The 18301-nt window shown below is 46.6% G+C and overlaps 1 protein-coding gene across 1 annotated transcript; it reads right to left on the bottom strand.

Annotated features, from left to right (window-relative positions):
* Window positions 1–10698: 10698 nt before the first annotated feature.
* On the bottom strand, window positions 10699–16663 carry MEOX1 (mesenchyme homeobox 1). Its single transcript, XM_003213064.4, has 3 exons — window positions 15944–16663; window positions 12707–12879; window positions 10699–11860 (listed from the first exon to the last, which is right to left on the bottom strand). The coding sequence occupies exons 1-3, from the start codon at window positions 16368–16370 to the stop codon at window positions 11738–11740; spliced, it is 723 nt and encodes a 240-aa protein (XP_003213112.2). The 5' UTR covers window positions 16371–16663; the 3' UTR covers window positions 10699–11737.
* Between the last annotated feature and the right edge of the window lie 1638 nt (window positions 16664–18301).

Below are 18301 nucleotides of genomic sequence, written 5' to 3'. Positions count from 1 at the left end.
CACCGAGCCAGTGCTTGGTTCTCCTTTCAGGGTTCTGAGCTCCTTTTCCCCAGTGATCTGCAGCACACCTGGAACTCTCAGCCAGTTTCTGTGTGCTGATGTTGGTTGGCAGCCCAGCAATCAGCACAGCATCCTCAGCCTGAGGTGGTAAGGAGGATGAATGTGGTGGACTTAAAAGAGTATAATATATAATATAAGAGTATAAGAGTATAATACATAATATATCTTGGCACCTAAATCTAACATGACCCACAAAACCACAGTGGAAAAAAGATATGTATTTATTTGATTTCCCATTGAAGTCTTCTTCTGGTCCCAAAATCTTCTCTCTTTTGATTGGCTGTGGACAGCAGTGATCGTTTGCTAAGGCTGGAAGACAGAAAGCAAAATCTCTGCCTTGCTACTGCCCCTTCTCATGGAACTGCACTCTTATGTCAGAAAGTAACCAGGGATTCAACAGATGTGGGGGAATGGTTAAATCACAACAAAAATGGGAAACGCATCTTGAAAGACATAGACCTCCTGAAAATCTGATGATTCAGATCATGGCATGCATTGAGTTCCAGCTAAACTTAATTTGGCTCAGTGAACCTGCAAAGTACTTTGCAGAAAGGTTTAGATCATCCACCATCCCCATTTGTTATGTACAAATGAGGAGCAATTCAGTGATGCAAAGTTGGGGAAATGCATTATCCAGAGCTTGATTCTTGCACATGATATGCAGTAAGGAAGCCACGTCCAGGTGGAAGCAGAAGTATCAGATCTGCTTCTATGTATTCAATTTAAAACCTATTGGAAGTGCTATAGCAAATCTACCCGCCTCCCCCCCCCCAGACACTCAGCCCTTTTGTTGTCTCTTTAGTCGGTACCTCTGACTTTCCTTCCTTTCTGCTTGGGTTTAATAAAAAATAAAGGCTTTTAAACACCAGGAGACGGTGGAAAACCTTTTCAGAAGCAGTAAGAAAATCCATAGAATTACAATGTGAGAAAACATTCTCTAAAGCAGCTTCACTGGGACTGGGATGTCGTAGAGCTGCAGGAGTTGAGGTTCCTGTCTGCCTGCAGTAAGAGTGATATTAAAGCTCCACTTTCTGAAAGAGGCTCCCACTTTATCAGATTTTACCTTGTTTTCTTTATAAACTGTTTAGTCCTGGTGCTTCGCCAAGCTTCCTACTTGCCAGCAAGACTCCAGTGCTCAGAGAGGGGAAGAAGTGAGTCATCCCCTTACAGCACTCCATGTTTTCTGAATGGAGCCCTATGGGACCTGCCTTGTTCTTTGCCAGCCAAACTGGCATGTGGTGCACTGCAAGTCTAAATATACACAAATACAACGTGCTTTATATGAAATTCATTTTAAATTCGCCTTTCCAAAGCTGTTTTGATTCAGTAAGTGTTGTTAAATTCTTTTTGAAGGCTCAGACGAAAAGGAGGGGGAACAGTTTTTTTGGCTTTAGGAGGATTTCACTTAAGATGGGTGTAGGTTTGGTCGTGCCTGAGAAATGCTGCCAGCTCACCCACCTCTCATGGAGCAGCAGTGGCCTTGAGCATGCCAGCATGGGCACATCTCAGATGTTCAGCCCAGCAGAGCCAGGAACTCGGAGCTGTTCTGGCTCTCTCCTGCCTTACAGGACCTGTGATGGCCTGAAAAGTGGTGTTTAAGCATGAGTGGGCTGTGAAACCAGAGTGTCCATGATGTCCTCATCTCAGAGTCAGTCTTTGTGTCTTGTAGATGAAGGTGTAAGTTTTAGAGCAGGGAATTCCAAAATCCATGCATGAATCCCTGGATCCCAGGAGTGCCAGCAGCCCACGTGTGCCCTCTCTCCCCAGGGAGGAGCAGAGGGAGCTGAACTGTGCTCTTTCCAATGCCTGTGTGCTAAGAAACATTTCCAGTCCTTCCCCCTGGGCACAACATGTAGTGTACCAGGAAAGATGTTGTGCTGGGAAGGACAGAAAGGCACTGCTTGGGCTGCTGCTCGTTCCTGTTCTGTGCTCCATTTCCCATCTCTAAGATGGTAAGGCTTGAGTCACCCCAACTCATTTCCCCCTCGTTACAGAGAGGGACCTTCATGCTTTTCTGTGGAGGTGCCCCTTGCAGCAAACCCCATGCACTGCAGATCCCCTACATAAAGACAACCCCCCGTGGCTCCTCCTGTTTACTCCAGCAAAGAATGAAGTGATTAATGGGACCAGAACATCTCTTTCCTCCCCAGGGTCCACAGAGAGGCACAGCTGAATAAATACCCCATGTTATTGTGGGCTGCTTGGCTGGGGGTTAAACTACAGGTAGCCAAGAGCGCTGCCAAATGTATTTATTGCCACACTCTGCAACCAGTAACAATCCCACAGATGAGAGAGGGTCAGGAAGGTTTATAGGGACGAAGTGACATTCCCAGCTTCCCTGTGCAGGGGTGCTCTGGGTGTGGGATGGGGGATGGCTGGATGGGATGCCCTTCTGTTCTCCCAGCAAGTGCGATTAGATAAGGTCTAACACACCCTGTATCTCCCTCAGTGCAGACTCTTACAGTGATTTTCTGCTCTTACACAGAATTTTTTGCACCCATCTGAAGTGATAATCCATTTTGCCTAAGAAGTTCTACAGGATTCGGGTTCATAACCCTATGGCACAGTAAGAAAAGACCCTATTAAGGCAGAGGCTGTTAAGGGTTAATACACTCTGCACTTAGCCAATATCTGAGGACGATTGGGTTCAATCAGAAGCACAGATGCTCTTCTGTATCCCCGTGAATACGGTGGTTAAAGGAACACCAGACCTCAGCTCCATATCCCACAAGGTTTTAGGTTTTTCCTAACAGAGCACCACTGACCCAGATTAACAGAAGACTGTCTGTGTGACACCTCTCAGCCAAAAGGAATGAGATGTGTGCTCTGGAAGGAGCAGAAGGGAAGTTTGGTCTCAATCTCTGTTAGTGCTTTTACTGCCCATGTGTTGTTTCATCTGAATGCCAGCAACCAAAAAAAAAAAAAAAAAAAGAAAAAAAAGGGAGATTAAATAAAGAAGAAGGAAAGCAAAGCAATGAAAAGGGAACAAACGCAAATCTTCAGGGTGTGTATAGTGATAGTGCTTAGGTCTCAGAGCAGCACACTATCAGGAGACAACGGCTTCCTCTCCAGCAGATTGGTACTGGAACAGCTGCCCAGAGAGGCTGTGGATGCCCCGTCCATCCCTGGAGGTGTTCAAGGTCAGGTTGGATAGGGTCCTGAGCAGCCTGGTCCAGTATTAAATGGGGAGGTTGGTGGCCCTGCCTGTGGCAGGGGGTTGGAGATTCACGATCCTTGAGGTCCCTTCCAACCCTGGTCATTCTGTGATTCTGTGGTTCCCAATGGTTTCATGCTCAATAGAGTGCACAGACCTGCAGAGTGCACAGTGGGTGCGTGTAGCTGGCAGTCTTGCACATAGAATGTCAAATCACTGCCATTGGTAGCTGTTCTAATGACAGCATGGTGCATTTGCTGTGATGAGGTGCTTGGAGGGTTGGCTGTGGGGCTCCAGTTCCCAGCTGGGATTTCCAAGCTGGTTGAGACATCTCTTGGTATTGGAGGTCCCCAGTTTGCATTCGTCAGTGGTTGCATTGGGCTCAAATGGCTGCATTGCATGCAATGAAGGATGGGACACAGAGTTAGGAAGGGAAGAATGGAAAAGAGGTGTAACTCGGAAGGAAAATACCAGTGCTATATATATAAGTATATAAAGAAAATCAGAATAAAGTGGAATCAATTCATCATCTCGTTATACGTGTTTAACCTCTGAAGGGAGTCTGAGTGCCTTGGGTTTGAAAATAGAGCAGCTTTTCTATGCTCTTTTTCTCAAGCCCACAGAGAAAACAAGGCTGTAGATGAAGGATGTGGAGCAGGAGCACGGGGAACTCACTGCAGGATCCTAACGAGAGGGCTGCACTACACAGCAATCTTGGGATCAAGCTCAAGGTTCCTGAGTGATGGAAAACACATTTGACAGGGCTGCTCTGGGAGCTTGTTGCTAACGGGAGCCAGCTGGGGAGCACAAACAGAGGCACTGCAACCAGCCCAAATCCCACCTTCCTCTGAAACTTCCAAACCTCTTTTTTCCTGTCGGATTCCAGACAGATGAAATTTTCCTGGCGTGAACCCACTGCTGGCAGCATCTCGGAATCGTGATAAGTCAGAACCCGTGGGCTGATTGACAGTCTGGGAAGAGAAGGTGAAGGCTCTGCAGCCCAGATCTGGCCTCATCTGCCCCCATTCCACCTCCTCTTTCAGGTCTCTCTGTGCTATTTCTCATTTTCTGGAAATCCCAACTTGAATTTGATTCCGAAGCTCGGTTGATACTGTTGTTTGTATGATAGTGTCAGGAGTGAGCGCATTCCTCGGATCATAAATCATCTCCACCTGACCCCAATTAATTGCAGACCCTGCGTTTCATTGCTCTCAGCTCTTGGTAGTCATAACAAATGAGGTCATTGTGTCAGTGAGACACCACAGCCGACACCACAGGGAAAGTCATGGGGGACCCTGATCCCGTTGTGAGACGGAATGGGCCATATTCCTCCCATTGCTTCCTAAAGAAGAGCCACAGGCTGACAGGCAGCAGAGTTAAAATGTATATACATATCTTTAATAAGGATGGATGAAAAGCATTTCTCCAAGTTTTATTTGTATTCTGGAATAGATAGAATGAGAATCCGAGGCAGCCAGGTGACCCATCTTGCATGGAATGATCCAGTGGCATGTGCCCAAGCAATGTTGCAGCAGGAAATTCCAGAGAATTTTCTTATAACTCAGTTTTTTCACTGTTGTTTTATCAATGCCATTTATCTTGCTTGTTTATTATTGTCATAAAAGCTCAGTAATGGTGGAATGATAGCGAACAGTCGGAAATTCCATCCCTGCAGAAGGGCAATTGGTTCCCTTCTTGATGGCCCACCAGCAAGAGCAATTGCCTTGAAACCTCAGAAGCCTTCTCCTTAAAAGGTCTGTGTGATAAGAGGAAGAGATGCTCTAAATTGCCATTGGGAATGACCTGCCATTTAGCCCTGTTGTGTACCACTGTCTACTTCTGGATGGTGTAACATCGTTTTTTATCTGTGAAAACTCAAAGTGTTCAATGCGATGAGCTCATCCTATTTCTTGGCATCACCTCATCTCAATTCTGGCACAGACAGAATGAAATTTCAGCAGAGAAGACAGTAATAAGAGAGGTCATTTTTCTCCTTAAAATAATGCTAGTCAAGCTAGCCCTAAAAAACTAAAGGAAAGTGAAAATTCCAGCCAAGTTTCACATTTGAAGCTGTGTACAGATTCCAAATGCAACATTATTACCCTTGTGTTTTCCAAATGGTGAGTTATATTCTTCAGATATGTAAAAAGCAGTGGAGGACGGGTGGCTGTTTTTCTCAATGCCAAGATGCTGATCTCCGAAGGATGAGTTCGTGCCTTACAATCCGTGCCCCATACCTACAGCTTCATCCTCAGCTTCAGGTGCAATTTTCTGCCCTGCTACTCTCTCTGCCTATTGCTTGTGCCGTGGAGGAGCTATCAGAATAATAATTAATAATAGAAAGGAATGGTTGTGTATCATCAGTAGTGAGATGCCGTGGGTTAGGCTGATCTCAAATACAAGTAGAGTTGCTCCTTGTATTGCCATCACATGAAGAAGGATGCTGCTGCTGATCTACCATGCTGGGTCTCCAGATGTCCTGGTTCCATTCCCAGTGCTCTTCCAGCATCTCATAGTTGGAGGGTGGCACCTGGGGACTGCTCTATTCTTGAAGTTATCTATTTAAGTTGGAGCCTTGCACCATTCCAAGCAGACCTGGAGCTCAGCTGAAGCCTTGCGGTAACACCAAACCCACAGAACCAAACCCAATGGGTACCATCAGGACACTTTCTGCTCTTTGTCTCCATGATGACTGTCTCTGATTTAATGAACACTCTACTCGGACTGGGCAGCTTTTTCCAACAAACCTTGCAGAAGCACAAGAGCAGGAAGATTTTGCTTCTTGCAGTAGAATAACTTTTTCCATGCTTTCTTGTCTAGCCTTGGAACGGTTGGAAATGTCTTCTCAGTGTGTGCATTAAAGACTTCCTGCCTGGAGTGTGCAAAGGACTCTGAGCATTCACAGGATATTAAACAGAGTCGTAATGGAACCCAACAGTATAAACATGTCTTCAGTGCAGACAGGAATGCCTCAACCCCTTACGTCGTGTAATGTAAAACATACCCCAGTTGTCTGTCTTCTCTTCTGCAAATAAACAGGGGGAGAGATGTGTTTAAAGTGTTTTCCTGTGAGACAGATAATTTCTCATCTCGCTCTTTCATTCTCTTCTGAAAATGTGTTTCTTAAGGTGAAACTTTATAGAACTTTATAGCTTTGCTATAACTCAATCCAGTTAAATTAGGGCTGTTGGAGTGGCTTGATACGAGTCTGTTTTGTTGGCTCTATTAAATGAGAGGCCTTATTTTACAAGTTTTGTCATTTTTCATGGTAGAAGATGCAAGATAGAGTATAGGGTATGTACAAATGTGTCGGGAAATACTGAAACGAATGCAGGCCTGTGACTTAGAGTCTATGCTAACTTGGAGCTGAAGGGAGGAAATGGTCCTTTCCTGATGTCTCTTCCATCTTCAGCTTCAGTATAGCACTGTTGGGCTGATGCTCAGCTGCTGACAAACTGCCACGAGGAGGAAATGCTGCGTGTGTGGCAGTACAACTGTGGGGCATTGATGTCTTCCAATGAATCAAACCCTAAAAGCTGCCAAACGGCCTCGGTGCCAATTCAGGTGTTCTCTGTTTCTTACACTAACCCAAAAGCTGCAGTGTGACAGAAGGAGGCTGGAAAAACTTCTATTTTTTTTTCTCTAAAAAGGAAAGATTGAAACATGACTCAATGCTCCGTGGTATGAAGTCACCACTCTCTCTGTTATTCACTCCCATTATCTCTTTGCAATCTGTTCCCAACGGGGCTTCCGGGCAACCAGCTGCTGACCCCTGTGTAAAAGTTATTAAAACAATAATAATAATAATAATAAAAATTGCAGTATAGAGGGAGGGAACAGTGGGGTAGAAGTCTGGTGGTGGATGAACACCCTTCCTTTGTGCAGAAATTAAAACAATGCAGCATTGTGCAGGGGAAGGATGGGGATAGGAGGGTTCTGCAGACACCTGCCCCAAACAGGGCTGCAATGGAAACTGCCCCGTTGTAATTCACAAATATGGGCTGAAAGGTTATAGCTCAGTGCTGGGATTGTTTTACAGCCACGCCAGGCGAGCTCCACTCAGACAGAAGCCCTTCTACTGTAATCACTGAAAGAAAATGGATTTCCTGTCTATATGCTTAGAAGTGCTGCATAGATCCAGTGCTCAGGTCCGGTCTCTAACACAGACATATAGTATTTCCTGAAGGGGCAGTGCACCATCCCCGGGGGAAGGGATTACCCAAAATACAAGATAGTGGCGGATGAAACTCAATAGGAGCACTGCTGGAGGAGGGGAAGAAAGCAGAACGGCAGAAAAAATGGTATGTCTGCTGTGTAAGCTGCCCTGATCCACTGTGTGCTGGGCTCCCTGCATAGGGAATTGGGCTGGACGCAGAATTTGGAAGCTTTGCTCATGTACATTATGACCCACTCAGTGTCTCTGACTGTAAAGTGATTACTATTATGATCTGTGAGTTTTCCAGACAGTGCAAACAAAGGCTTTGGTTTTTTAGTCACATAGGGGCTGTGAGGTGGGGTTTAAGGGCTCTCATCATCTCTGATGGGGGGAACTGGAAGAGAATCCTGCTCTTGCACAACTGCTGGGCATCCCACGTGTGGTTGGGGTCAGCATGAAGTCTTTGCGTCCCCGAGTGGGAGGCATTGAGTCACTTCTTGGGGGCTGGCAGGGATGTGAAGGACTGCTGGAAGCTGCTTGAGAGTGCAGGAGTGGGGAGAGGGGACAGAGAGAGCTTTGGGTGCCAACAGCAGTGTGGCAAAGGGGGTTGGGTGGAGCTCTGGCCACTCCAAAGACCTCCTCTTTCATGCTGATCATGGTGGTTTTCTCCTCAAAAAACACTTTGCTGTTGAATGTGAGAACTTTGTTTCCATTGCTCTTCCCATGAAGGTGAACACAGTGCCCACAACCTAAGTGAGGGCTTTAGATGTCACCATCCCAACGCATTCAAATGCTCAGTGGCACTCAGGGACATGGTTCAGTGTGCACGGTGGTGACAGGGGGTTGATGGTTGGCCTTGATGATCTCAGTGGTCTTTCCCAACCTTAACAACCCTATGCCATGGAAACGTTGTGCTGCATGAGATTGGGCTGCTCTAGAGATGTATAAGAAGTAGCTGAGCTTGCAGGGCTTGCATTCAGACCAGATATTCCTGTGTTAAATGCTCAGACCTCTGATGCTTCTGCCCCAGCTCTTTGGCCTGATGCTGCTGTTTCCAGCTGAGTGTTTCTGCAGCCTCCCCAGAAACGTGGTTCTCTGCCATCTGGTGTGTGTTAACCTTTGCACTCCTTAGCAAAACATTAGGCTTTGCTGGTCATATGATAAGGTGTATCCAGTGAAAAAAGAGAAATGGGCAAGCTAGGTTTTTCACATTACATCGATGGAGATTGTTGCTTCTACAGTGAGCAGCATCTCAGCAGAGGTTAATGCCATGGTGTGACTCCTCTACACCCAGGAAGTAATGGATTTAAATGGTAATAGAAGAGAAAAAAATAAAACGAATGGGAGAAGCCGAGCTCAAGACTTGGCTTCAGGGGGTGGGAGGAAAGAGCTGCTAAATCTGAAAGAATCCACACAATTGCTGTTGTGACTGGTAAGAAGGAGATGCCAACTATGAGATCTGCAGGGCGACGCTCTTACATGGCTCTACCACTACACATCCATATATCTACATACATAAAATCACATAAACCCCCTGCAATGAGCCCCTTGGAGGAGCTGGAGAAGACATCACAGCTTTTTTGCATGACAAACAGCCAATTCAAACACCTTTGCTGCTGTGCTGCACGGCTCTTCTCCCCACATCTTTTGCCTTTTGTGCTGTCAGGGAGAAGTCCAAGCAGGTGGTTTAAGAAAACATTAGCATGGATATGTCATAGCCTTAAAAAAGTGTTTGAAGGGAAACGGAGCTGTTGCTTCCAATTTTTCACTTTGCTGCCTCCATGATGAAATACAGCCATCTCCACTTAAGTAATACCTTATGGAAAAGGAAGTGTCGTGTTTTTATTGGACGCCTTTTATGACCAGCCTCGGTGAAAAGTGCAGTTGTGAGCAAGTCTGCGCTCCTCCAGCCTTTCACCAGCTTGTAATCCCACAGAGGAGGGCTCCTTCCAGGCAGCCAGATTTGCAGCAGTGGGAGGTGTGGGGCAGGGAGAGCTGCTCCATGCACTGCAGTGATTTCCGAAGGCTGATGCCACTGTTTGCACTCTGAGTGCATTTCACTTGGTCGAGTTTCCACCGAGGCTGGGCTGCTCTTTGGATGCAACCAAGTTCACATCTAGCTGCAATGCCCTGCAGGGCTTCACAGGGATGTGATAAACCAGGAGGAATTTCCCCACCAAGGTTCTAACTCTTGGACAGCAGCTCAGGTCACAGCAGTGATTTCGGGATGTGTGGGAAGGATGGGAGCTTGCTTAGGGTCCTGTCTGCTGGAGGGCTGTTTGGGTGGGTGTGCTCAGTGCTTGGAGGGCATTGTTTAAAATGCAATGGTTTCAATCCATCAGTGACCAATAGAAATGAGTTTTTTTTGTGTTTTTTTTTGTGTTTTTTTTTTTTTTTTTTCCCAATTGAAAACAAAAATAACCAGTGCTGTCAGTCCCTGGCTGCTGCTTTGCTGCTTCTGGTGATAACGTGCGAGGGTTTACTCTGTCTGCCTCAAATGCCAAAGCATTTGGAGTGTTTAAAGATGACCTTTATTGCTCAGTTCTGAGAGCCCTTGGAGGGTTACCAGCTGAGGCCAGCATGAAAGCTGCTATGAAGTTCATCATTTGATAGCACAGTCATCTCATTGCTGGGCACAGCCAGGATCGGCTCTGCTGACTGCTAATTACTGCTAGCTGCAAATCTACCTACTAACACTCTTGTAAAGCTTCCCTGACACACCTGGTTGAATGGTGCACTGCATCATCTCCTTGGGAAACCTGTAATGTCTGACACTGTTTTGACCTGAAAGGATTTGGTGGTCAGAGGCTTTGATGCTCCATTGCAAAGCAGCTGGGTTGCAGATGAGCAGATGGTTCGGGGTGAGAGCTGCCCAACACAGCACAAGATCTGGGTTGTAGTTGTGGATCAGTACCCAGAGTGATCCCACTGGGTCACTTCTGTGTGAATTAGGTTGCTATACACTTCTGTTAGCAGCTACCGTGAAAGGGAAGATTTATTATTATTGAGTAATGACTCTTTTTGGACCAGGAGCTGCTGTTGGTTTGTTGGTCACCAAGACCCCCCCAAGTTTTCATCCCCAAATAAGCAGCTCACAAACTTCCAGACCCAAGTGGGTGTTGCATGAAGTTGGATTAAGAGCTCATAAGGAAAAGAGGAACCCAATTCCAGCTCTGTGTGCCCACAGAATGGATCAGGTGTTGGGGTGGTACTAAAACAGCTCTTTAATAATTTGTTTTATCACGCAGATACGCAGTTTTACATCCAGCATATCTGCAGATCAGGTTAAAACCCAACAAGAATGCATTGCAGTGAGGTGGGACGAAGATGTTCCAACCACCCATAGCTGCAAATAATGGTTACCTTTCAAGTATTTGAGAATACTGAAACTTGTGTTTAATAGCCATTCTATGACATGCCAGTGTAGAATCTTGTTTAAAATATGGTAAAGTTGCATTAGAATACATTAAACAAAAGGACAGAAGATATGGGAGCAGACACTATGCTTTCCTAAAACGTAATTATTAGCTATATTACAGGTTTGGGTTGAAAGAGGACCAGTGTGCAAGGGAAGGAGTGCTCATGTCTGGCTGCTGTGATCATCCTAAGCTAGAAAGCTGCTTTTATGCACTTCTTAAGCTTTGAAATTGGCTTTAAAGTGTCCTGGGATCAGTCAGACACTCTCAGAGGTGGAGATGATGACATATGGAAGCAAACCAGAATGGAAGGATAGAAATGAGGCATGGCTGTTTGGTAAGGGCTGCTTTGAGTGTGGATGTGAGAAGAAAATTGTTCTCAGGAGGAGAGGTTGGGTATTGACACAGCTGCCCAGGGGGTGGGGTGTTCCCATCCCTGGGGGTGTTCCTCCCCATGTGGGGATGTGGCACTTGGGGACACGGTCAGTGGGCACAGTGGGATGGGTTGGGGTTGGACTTGGGGATCTGAGAGGTCTATTCCAACCTCAGTGATTCTCAGAGCCCAAGTCCAAGTGAAGGATGAGCAGACCAGGGAAAGGCTGGAAGTGAACAGAGCTGTGTAATCACCCTCTGGTCTCTTTCTAACTGATAACTCTTATTTTCTGAGCATTTGGGAGCCTGAACAGTATTACTCCTGCTATATACACAGTGGTTTTTATCTTTTTTTTTTCGTTTTGTCTCCTTTTTGTGAAGGTAGCCCTATGGCAATAAGACAGTTCCATTCACACAAAGCTCAAAGTCCTGCTCTCCATTGCCTTATTTTGTGCTTTCCATTTTCCTCCGCCAGCTCCAGCACTGCACACCTCTCAGTCTGTGCCCCACAGGGCCACCATATGGGGCTGCAGTGTCCTTCTGCAGTGTCACACCCTCTCCAAGCATCTCTTTATGGCACTACTCGGAGCTGGGAGATGTGGTGGAATCAGCATCCTCTGCATCAGGCTCAGGGGGGGACACTGGTTGCCCACCCTTAACGCGTTTCCACTTCATCCTTCTGTTCTGGAACCACACTTTGACCTGGAGGATGAAAAGGACATAATGAGTTATTGCCACCAGCAGGCTGATACCTGTGTGTCAATAGATGAATTTTGTGGAATTCTAGAGAAAAATATGGAAGGAAGCTCCCAGATTTAAGTGCTCCCTATCCAATTAAGGTGCTCCAGGCAGATTTTCAGAGACCAGCAAGGGTAGCGCAGTGCTTTGCCTGGAATCCATCAGCTATGCAAGGCAATCCAACAGGCACAGTGCACCCAAATGCCTTCTGACAACCACTCCATCCAGTCTGATCCATCAGAATTTAATTGACTTCTCTTAATTGAGCAATTCCTACTCTACCCACTGAGCTTTGATAAGGAAACTCTGAATGAGGTCACAGTGAGAGGACAAATTTTTGCCCCCATAAAAGTCTGCGCTTTTTTCTTCCTTCATCATCACACAATGCTGCCTGGCCCAAGAGTAGCACGTGTATCAAACGTATCATTCCAATAACCTCATGATAACTGGAGGCTGGTGGCATCCAGATTCCATTTGTAAGCCTTGTACAAATGGGTGGTAGCAAACAACAGCTCAGGAGGTGTCCCAAATGGCTTTTTTTTGTTTGTTTAGAGAAGCAGAATTCCAGATATTAACTGCTTACCGAGATTTTTAGCAAATGTCTTTTAAAAGAACATGGAGGTTTCGTGTTAAAATCAGAGAATCATGAGGTTGGAAAAGACCACTGGGATCACCAATTCCAATCAACCCAACACTACCATGCCCACAAAACAATGTCCTGCAGAGTAATATACATCTGTGCCATTGCAGAAGCACAGCCTGGAGTGTTGTAGCGTTAGGGAGAAACAGCAGGGGATGGGGTTTGAGTACCTGTCTCTCAGTGAGGTCCAGGTTCACGGCGATCTCGTATCTCCTGAGCCTTGTCAGGTAATTATGATGGGCAAATTCTGCCTCCAGCTCCCTTAGCTGCTCCTTGGTGAATGCTGTCCTCTCCTTCCGTGACCTGCTGCTGCCTTCTGCCTTGCTGCTGGAGGGCTGGCTTTCTAAGAAACAAGCAGGCGTGCAATTTGCAGTTACATCGACCTGTGTGAATGTGTGCCCTACAGAGATGTCAAAACGTGTTGTGTCCCCTTGAGCTCAGCACTGTCAGCCTTTGCTTCGAGGGGTAAAGTTGGGATGGGGTGCATCACTTGAACTGCAGGAGCAAGGGCCGAAGTGAGCAGCAGGAGGAAGGAAGCTCTCACTGCATCCACTCAGCACTCTCGACAGTTTCCTTTCCTGTGCCTTTCAGTCCATGCATGCACATTGCTGCTCCCCTGATTTTGGCTGCAGGCTGAAGGTAAAGGGAGCACTTTGCTGTGAGCACAGTGTGTGATGCAGTAAGAGTGCATGGTGCAGGGGGAAGGGAAGGTTGCTGAGTGAGCACCCTAGGCTAGCATTTAGCCTGGGTACACTGGGAGGGGGGAGAGCATGGGAAAATAAGCAATGCTGGGGAAGTGGCATTCCCTGACTCAGCACTCGGTCCTGCAGGCGTTCAGCAGCTTCTAAGCTGAGCTGAAACCATTGGGCAAATGGCACTGAGGGTGTCACTGGTCTTCGTCTCCAAACAATGTGAATCATCTGAAATAGGCTCTGGGAACAGAGCAGGCAGTGCCCCACTTGAATCACAGAATCACAGAATGGTCAGGGTTGGAAGGGACCTCAAGGATTGTGAATCTCCAACCCCCTGCCACAGGCAGGGCCACCAACCTCCCCATTTAATACTGGACCAGGCTGCCCAGGGCCCCATCCGACCTGGCCTTGAACACCTCCAGGGATGGGACATCCACAGCCTCTCTGGGCAGCTGTTCCAGTACCTCACCACTCTCTCTGTAAAGAATTTCCCCCTGATGTCCAACCTAAATCTCCCCTCCTTCGACTTAAAACCATTTCCCCTTACTTGGTGTTGTAAGGGGATGTGTGGCACAAAGGCTTACGGTTAGCTGGCAAACTGCCTTGAGGAAGGTGCAAGGACCACAGAGTGCAGGATTTGGGCATTGCAGAGGGTGCTCCTATCCCTCAGAGCAGCTTAAGCTCAAGCATGGGGGTCACCAATAGTAACGCAGGATGTTCGGTCATTGCAGTGATGCACAGGCCTGGTGGAGGCACCTGGTGTTTGCTATTCTGCAAACCACTGTCAGTGCAGTTTTTCCCTCAGCAGAAGGCATAATAAAAATCTGAAGTATCTGCATAACGTTGCTTTCTTCCCCTAGCAAAGAGTTTGAGGGCAGATTTATTGCAAATCAAGTAGTAAGATGGATTTTGCCGTCACACGGGGCGTAAAATCCTGAAAGCTCTCGGGAACGTTGGCCAAGTGAAGTGACTTCATGGGGAGCTGATTAGTTTGGCAGCCGATGACAAAGTAATAACCAGAAGTAACTTCAGTGGGCATCTCATGGAGTGGAGCACACGGGGTGGTGACAGATGGAGCTCTGCCCCCAGATCACTTTAAATTGCTGAGGGACTTCCCTATGCTTATCTTGCTCAGGTTTTCAGTTCTACCTGCTCTTATGTGCTGCTTTTTATGCCACTGTGGCTGTTAATGGGACTTGCAAGCATGGAGCACCCTCTTTATCCAATGTCATGATGAGCAAAATTGTCTGAATCACTATTTTATTATACATAATTACATATTTCTATTCTATTTCTTGCTGCCTTATCCTTCAGCTCATGCCTTATTCTTCAGCTATATGTATGGATGAAGGTGGGATATCCAAACTGCCTGTCTGCAGTTGACCATTCTCAACAACATTCAATGTAAAATCGGAGGGAGGCGTTTCTTTAGACTCAACCTCCACCCAGTGGGCATCCCAAAACTTTCAGTGCTTATCTTATGGTTTTAAAGGCTAATTTGATTTAGGGTTGGGGATTGGAGTTTTCTTACTGCTTGAGCGGTGTTGCTAGGTCTTCACTTGGTAGTAAATGAAAGATGTATTAAACCCAAAGTCATTACAATACCTTCCAGGCTCTTTAGTGCTGTAATAATAAAGGGGTTTTTATAAATGGTTTGCTAAACTGTGCAGTGTCGAATAGAGGGGTGAATGCTGATGGCTGTGGCCCCCAAAGCTCCCCCAAAGTCAACTGACATCTCCGTGTCACTGCTATGCCTAGGAGGGACACCAGGGATGAAAATGGCATCTAAATAATGGTTGCTGGTAGAGGAAGAGAAGAGGATGTGTGTGCTCACACATGAGGACTTACTGCAGATACCCCCATTGCTATCCTAAAGCGAAGCCTTTCTGTAGCTGCTCGGAATCTATCAGTGCTTTAAAGAAAGTTTTAAGGATTTAAGAGCATTTTGATCTTTTCTACGTCTGAGAAATGTTTCCATGTCTTGACTTTCAAACCGTAAAATGGGGATGCTGGAAAATACCCCCGACTTCTCAACACTCTGCGGTTTGCAAATGAATACCGTAGCAAATATATGCATGTAAGCATCTGAATCTTAACAGCTTCTTTAGGAGAAAGCAATGTTATGCATATTTCACATATCTGGAGAATTGAAATAGTAACAAACCAGATGTCATCTGTCTGAAATTCTTGAACGCTGTACTGCAGGAAGAAGGTGTTTTGTTGGCAAGGGTGGCACAATGAAAACTGTGATTGATTTCCACATTGCTGGGCATTGTACTGGTGGGCAGTTCAAAACCTCAGAGTGGCATTCCCAGCTAACACGGGCAGCTGGTGGGATCTTAGCCTTTTGATCCCCCTTCTGTCACCCTTGGACAGCAACAGGGCAGTGGAGTGGAACTGCCAGCCTAGGGCTCTGAGCACAGCATGGAACTGAACTGGCACTCTGCTGCTGCCTAAAGGGACGGGTTCAGCTAATAAGGAACAAAACCCAAACGCCAAAGGTCATCAAGGGACAAGCAACTTCATTTCCATTGAGATATTGCATAGTTTTCCTCAGTCAAGAATTACAAAATATTTTCTCCGTCCATCCATCCATCCATCCATCCATCCATCCATCCATCCATCCATCCATCCATTTCTCCCCAGTAGCTTTACCCCTACTCCTAGAGATGCTCTCCCCATCCCACCCCACACCCCCACTTCCACGCCACCTACCTGAGTGTTCCTTTTTCCTTTTGGATGCCTTTCTCTCCGTCTCCATCACGCTGTTTACCGGCACCTCGTAATCTTCGCTTACTCCCGCTGCTGTGCTCACAAGGTTGGGACTCTCTGAGTCCCCAGAGGCCAACGCCAGCCCTGGGCTCAGCAGTCTCCGGGCCTCTGTCGTTGCTTGCTGCCACTCAGAGTGGGGACGAAAGACTGGGGTCTGCTCCTCGGGTGGGACGCAGTGGGCAGCGCTCAGCAAGCAGGAGGCTGAGAATTCGGAATAAGGAGCAAAATCCGCCTTGGGGTGGAAGGAAAAAGGGGTCGGGGGGCAGTGACCCAACCCTGTGGCTGTAGGGACGTCGGCACCCCGCAGGCAACCCCAGAGTGGGGCTGGGGGTTGGGGGCTGCGCATGCAGCTGCCGCCGGTGGGGTCCATCCTCGTCACTTGGGTTCCTCAAGCAGGAGAGGAGAGGAGGGGAAATGTTTCCAAATTTGACAGCCCAGATTTCCTCCCTAAGCGACACTTTGGCTGGGGGGTTTGTGAGGCTGGAGGTTTGTTAGTTGGAAAACTCTTCTTGAGATCTTCATTGTCCCAAAAGGGTGGAGGAGGAGATCGCCCCAAACGGGGTCCCAGGGTTGGTGCTGGAGTCCTTGTGAAGTGCTGGACATGAGGGAAACACTTTTTAAATACTGTGTTGGGGAGAGAGTGACAACTTTGTGAAGTGAAATGTGAGAGAGGGGAGGGAGGGGTTAACGTACACACACCCGCTCCCTCCAACCAAAGCAAAGCAGCACCTATTAATCATCCGAAACCTTATATGCACATCTAATGGGATTTGCAGATGGAGACTTTTAAAGAAACAATGTCTGTATTTTTTTCTTTACCCCCCCCCCCAAAAAAAAAGTGGTTGGGGGGGGGAAGGGGGTAAAGAGCAGCACACATGCACACACACAAAAAAGGCTTTAATGTTTCCCTGTGACACTATGAAGTTATTTTTATTGCACTGTTAACAAAATTCCCCGAGTCCTGGGGTTGGAAAAAGCCTTAATACGGAATTCAACAGATGCCAGAATCCAAGAAGCAAAGTGGGAAATAAAAGTATGAAAGTGCTTCACTGATTATTTACGATTTAAGGCCAGGCTGTAATATATTTTTTAGGTGACTTGTGTGCACGTGCACAGTTTTGAGGGATTTTTGTTCTTTTAGCTTTATAACACTTGTATTTGCTGATGGTTACTGCTGGTGGCAGTTATTCTTTCTCTATCCTACTTTCCAGGGAGTTCTCTGTATGCCACTCCTTCTTACAAGGAAACCTGCCTTTGTGCCAATGTGAGATGTGTTTTTCATCTTTTGTTGAAAGTTTTATGGTTCTTTTTAACAGAAAGCAGATTCGCAGACCCCAGATCTGCTGCTGCTGCATGGGTGTTAGCAGGGAATCTGCTCTCCATCCCTTTGACACAGAGAGGTGGCACCTGGGAACACCCCAAATATCACTGCAGAGCTGCATTGGGGTTACTGCAACTGTTTGTGTGTTTTTAGGGGTGATTTATACAGCCATGTGTGCTGTGTTTCTGTAATCTGCTTGCGACCTTCTGCTTTGCTTTGCTGTGCCTCTCTATAGGTTCATTTCTTTCCCCTTCTCCCACCATTTGGGCTGGGTTTGTGCTCTCATAGTCACAGAGGGATTTACCAGATGGGCACAGAGCCTCCATTTTTCTTTTTCTTTTTCTTTTTTCTTTTTTTTTTCCCATGACTTTAAGTGCTACTTTTATTTGGCTTCTGTATAATTCAGCGCTGTGACATTTAAAGGAATCAAATGGAAGAAGGTGTGCTCATCCCAATCCCTGCTGGGTTATACCATGGGCTTTTCCAAGCAATCAGGTGGGCTTAGCTCAGATCTTTCAGATCAAGAACATCACCTTTTACCTTCACATTAATGTGACTTTCTTGCAAAATGCCAAACACAATTCATCCTCTAGGAAGGGCTCTCCTGCATAATTCAATCTGTTCAGAGAGCAAACATTCAAACACGTTTCTCACTGCCTGGCAGGAGGAAAGAGCACAGATTGCTCTGTCTGGAAGGCCAGGTGGCAAAAGATGTGTGGATATTTTGGGCACCAGCAGGATCCAGGCTAGAGCCCAGAGTGGTTTTGCCAATGCAGAATATTTCATTTGTGTTCACCCACCAAAGTCATGCTGGGTAGTAGAGATTTGCGTGAGCTCAAGCCTAGGTCTGTGATTTCCAGCCCTACTCCCAGTTCCAGCTAATTAAACAACTACTTACTTCTCATTTATGTCTGTGCATGTATTTTAAGGGAAATAGAAGGGAAAGGGAGGACTATCAGTCGATGTATTGTTCCTTTTAT

This window comes from Meleagris gallopavo, chromosome 29, assembly GCF_905368555.1.
Source record: "Meleagris gallopavo chromosome 29, MGAL_WU_HG_1.1, whole genome shotgun sequence".
NCBI lineage: Eukaryota > Metazoa > Chordata > Aves > Galliformes > Phasianidae > Meleagris > Meleagris gallopavo.
This window is presented reverse-complemented; position numbering and strand designations above follow the sequence as displayed.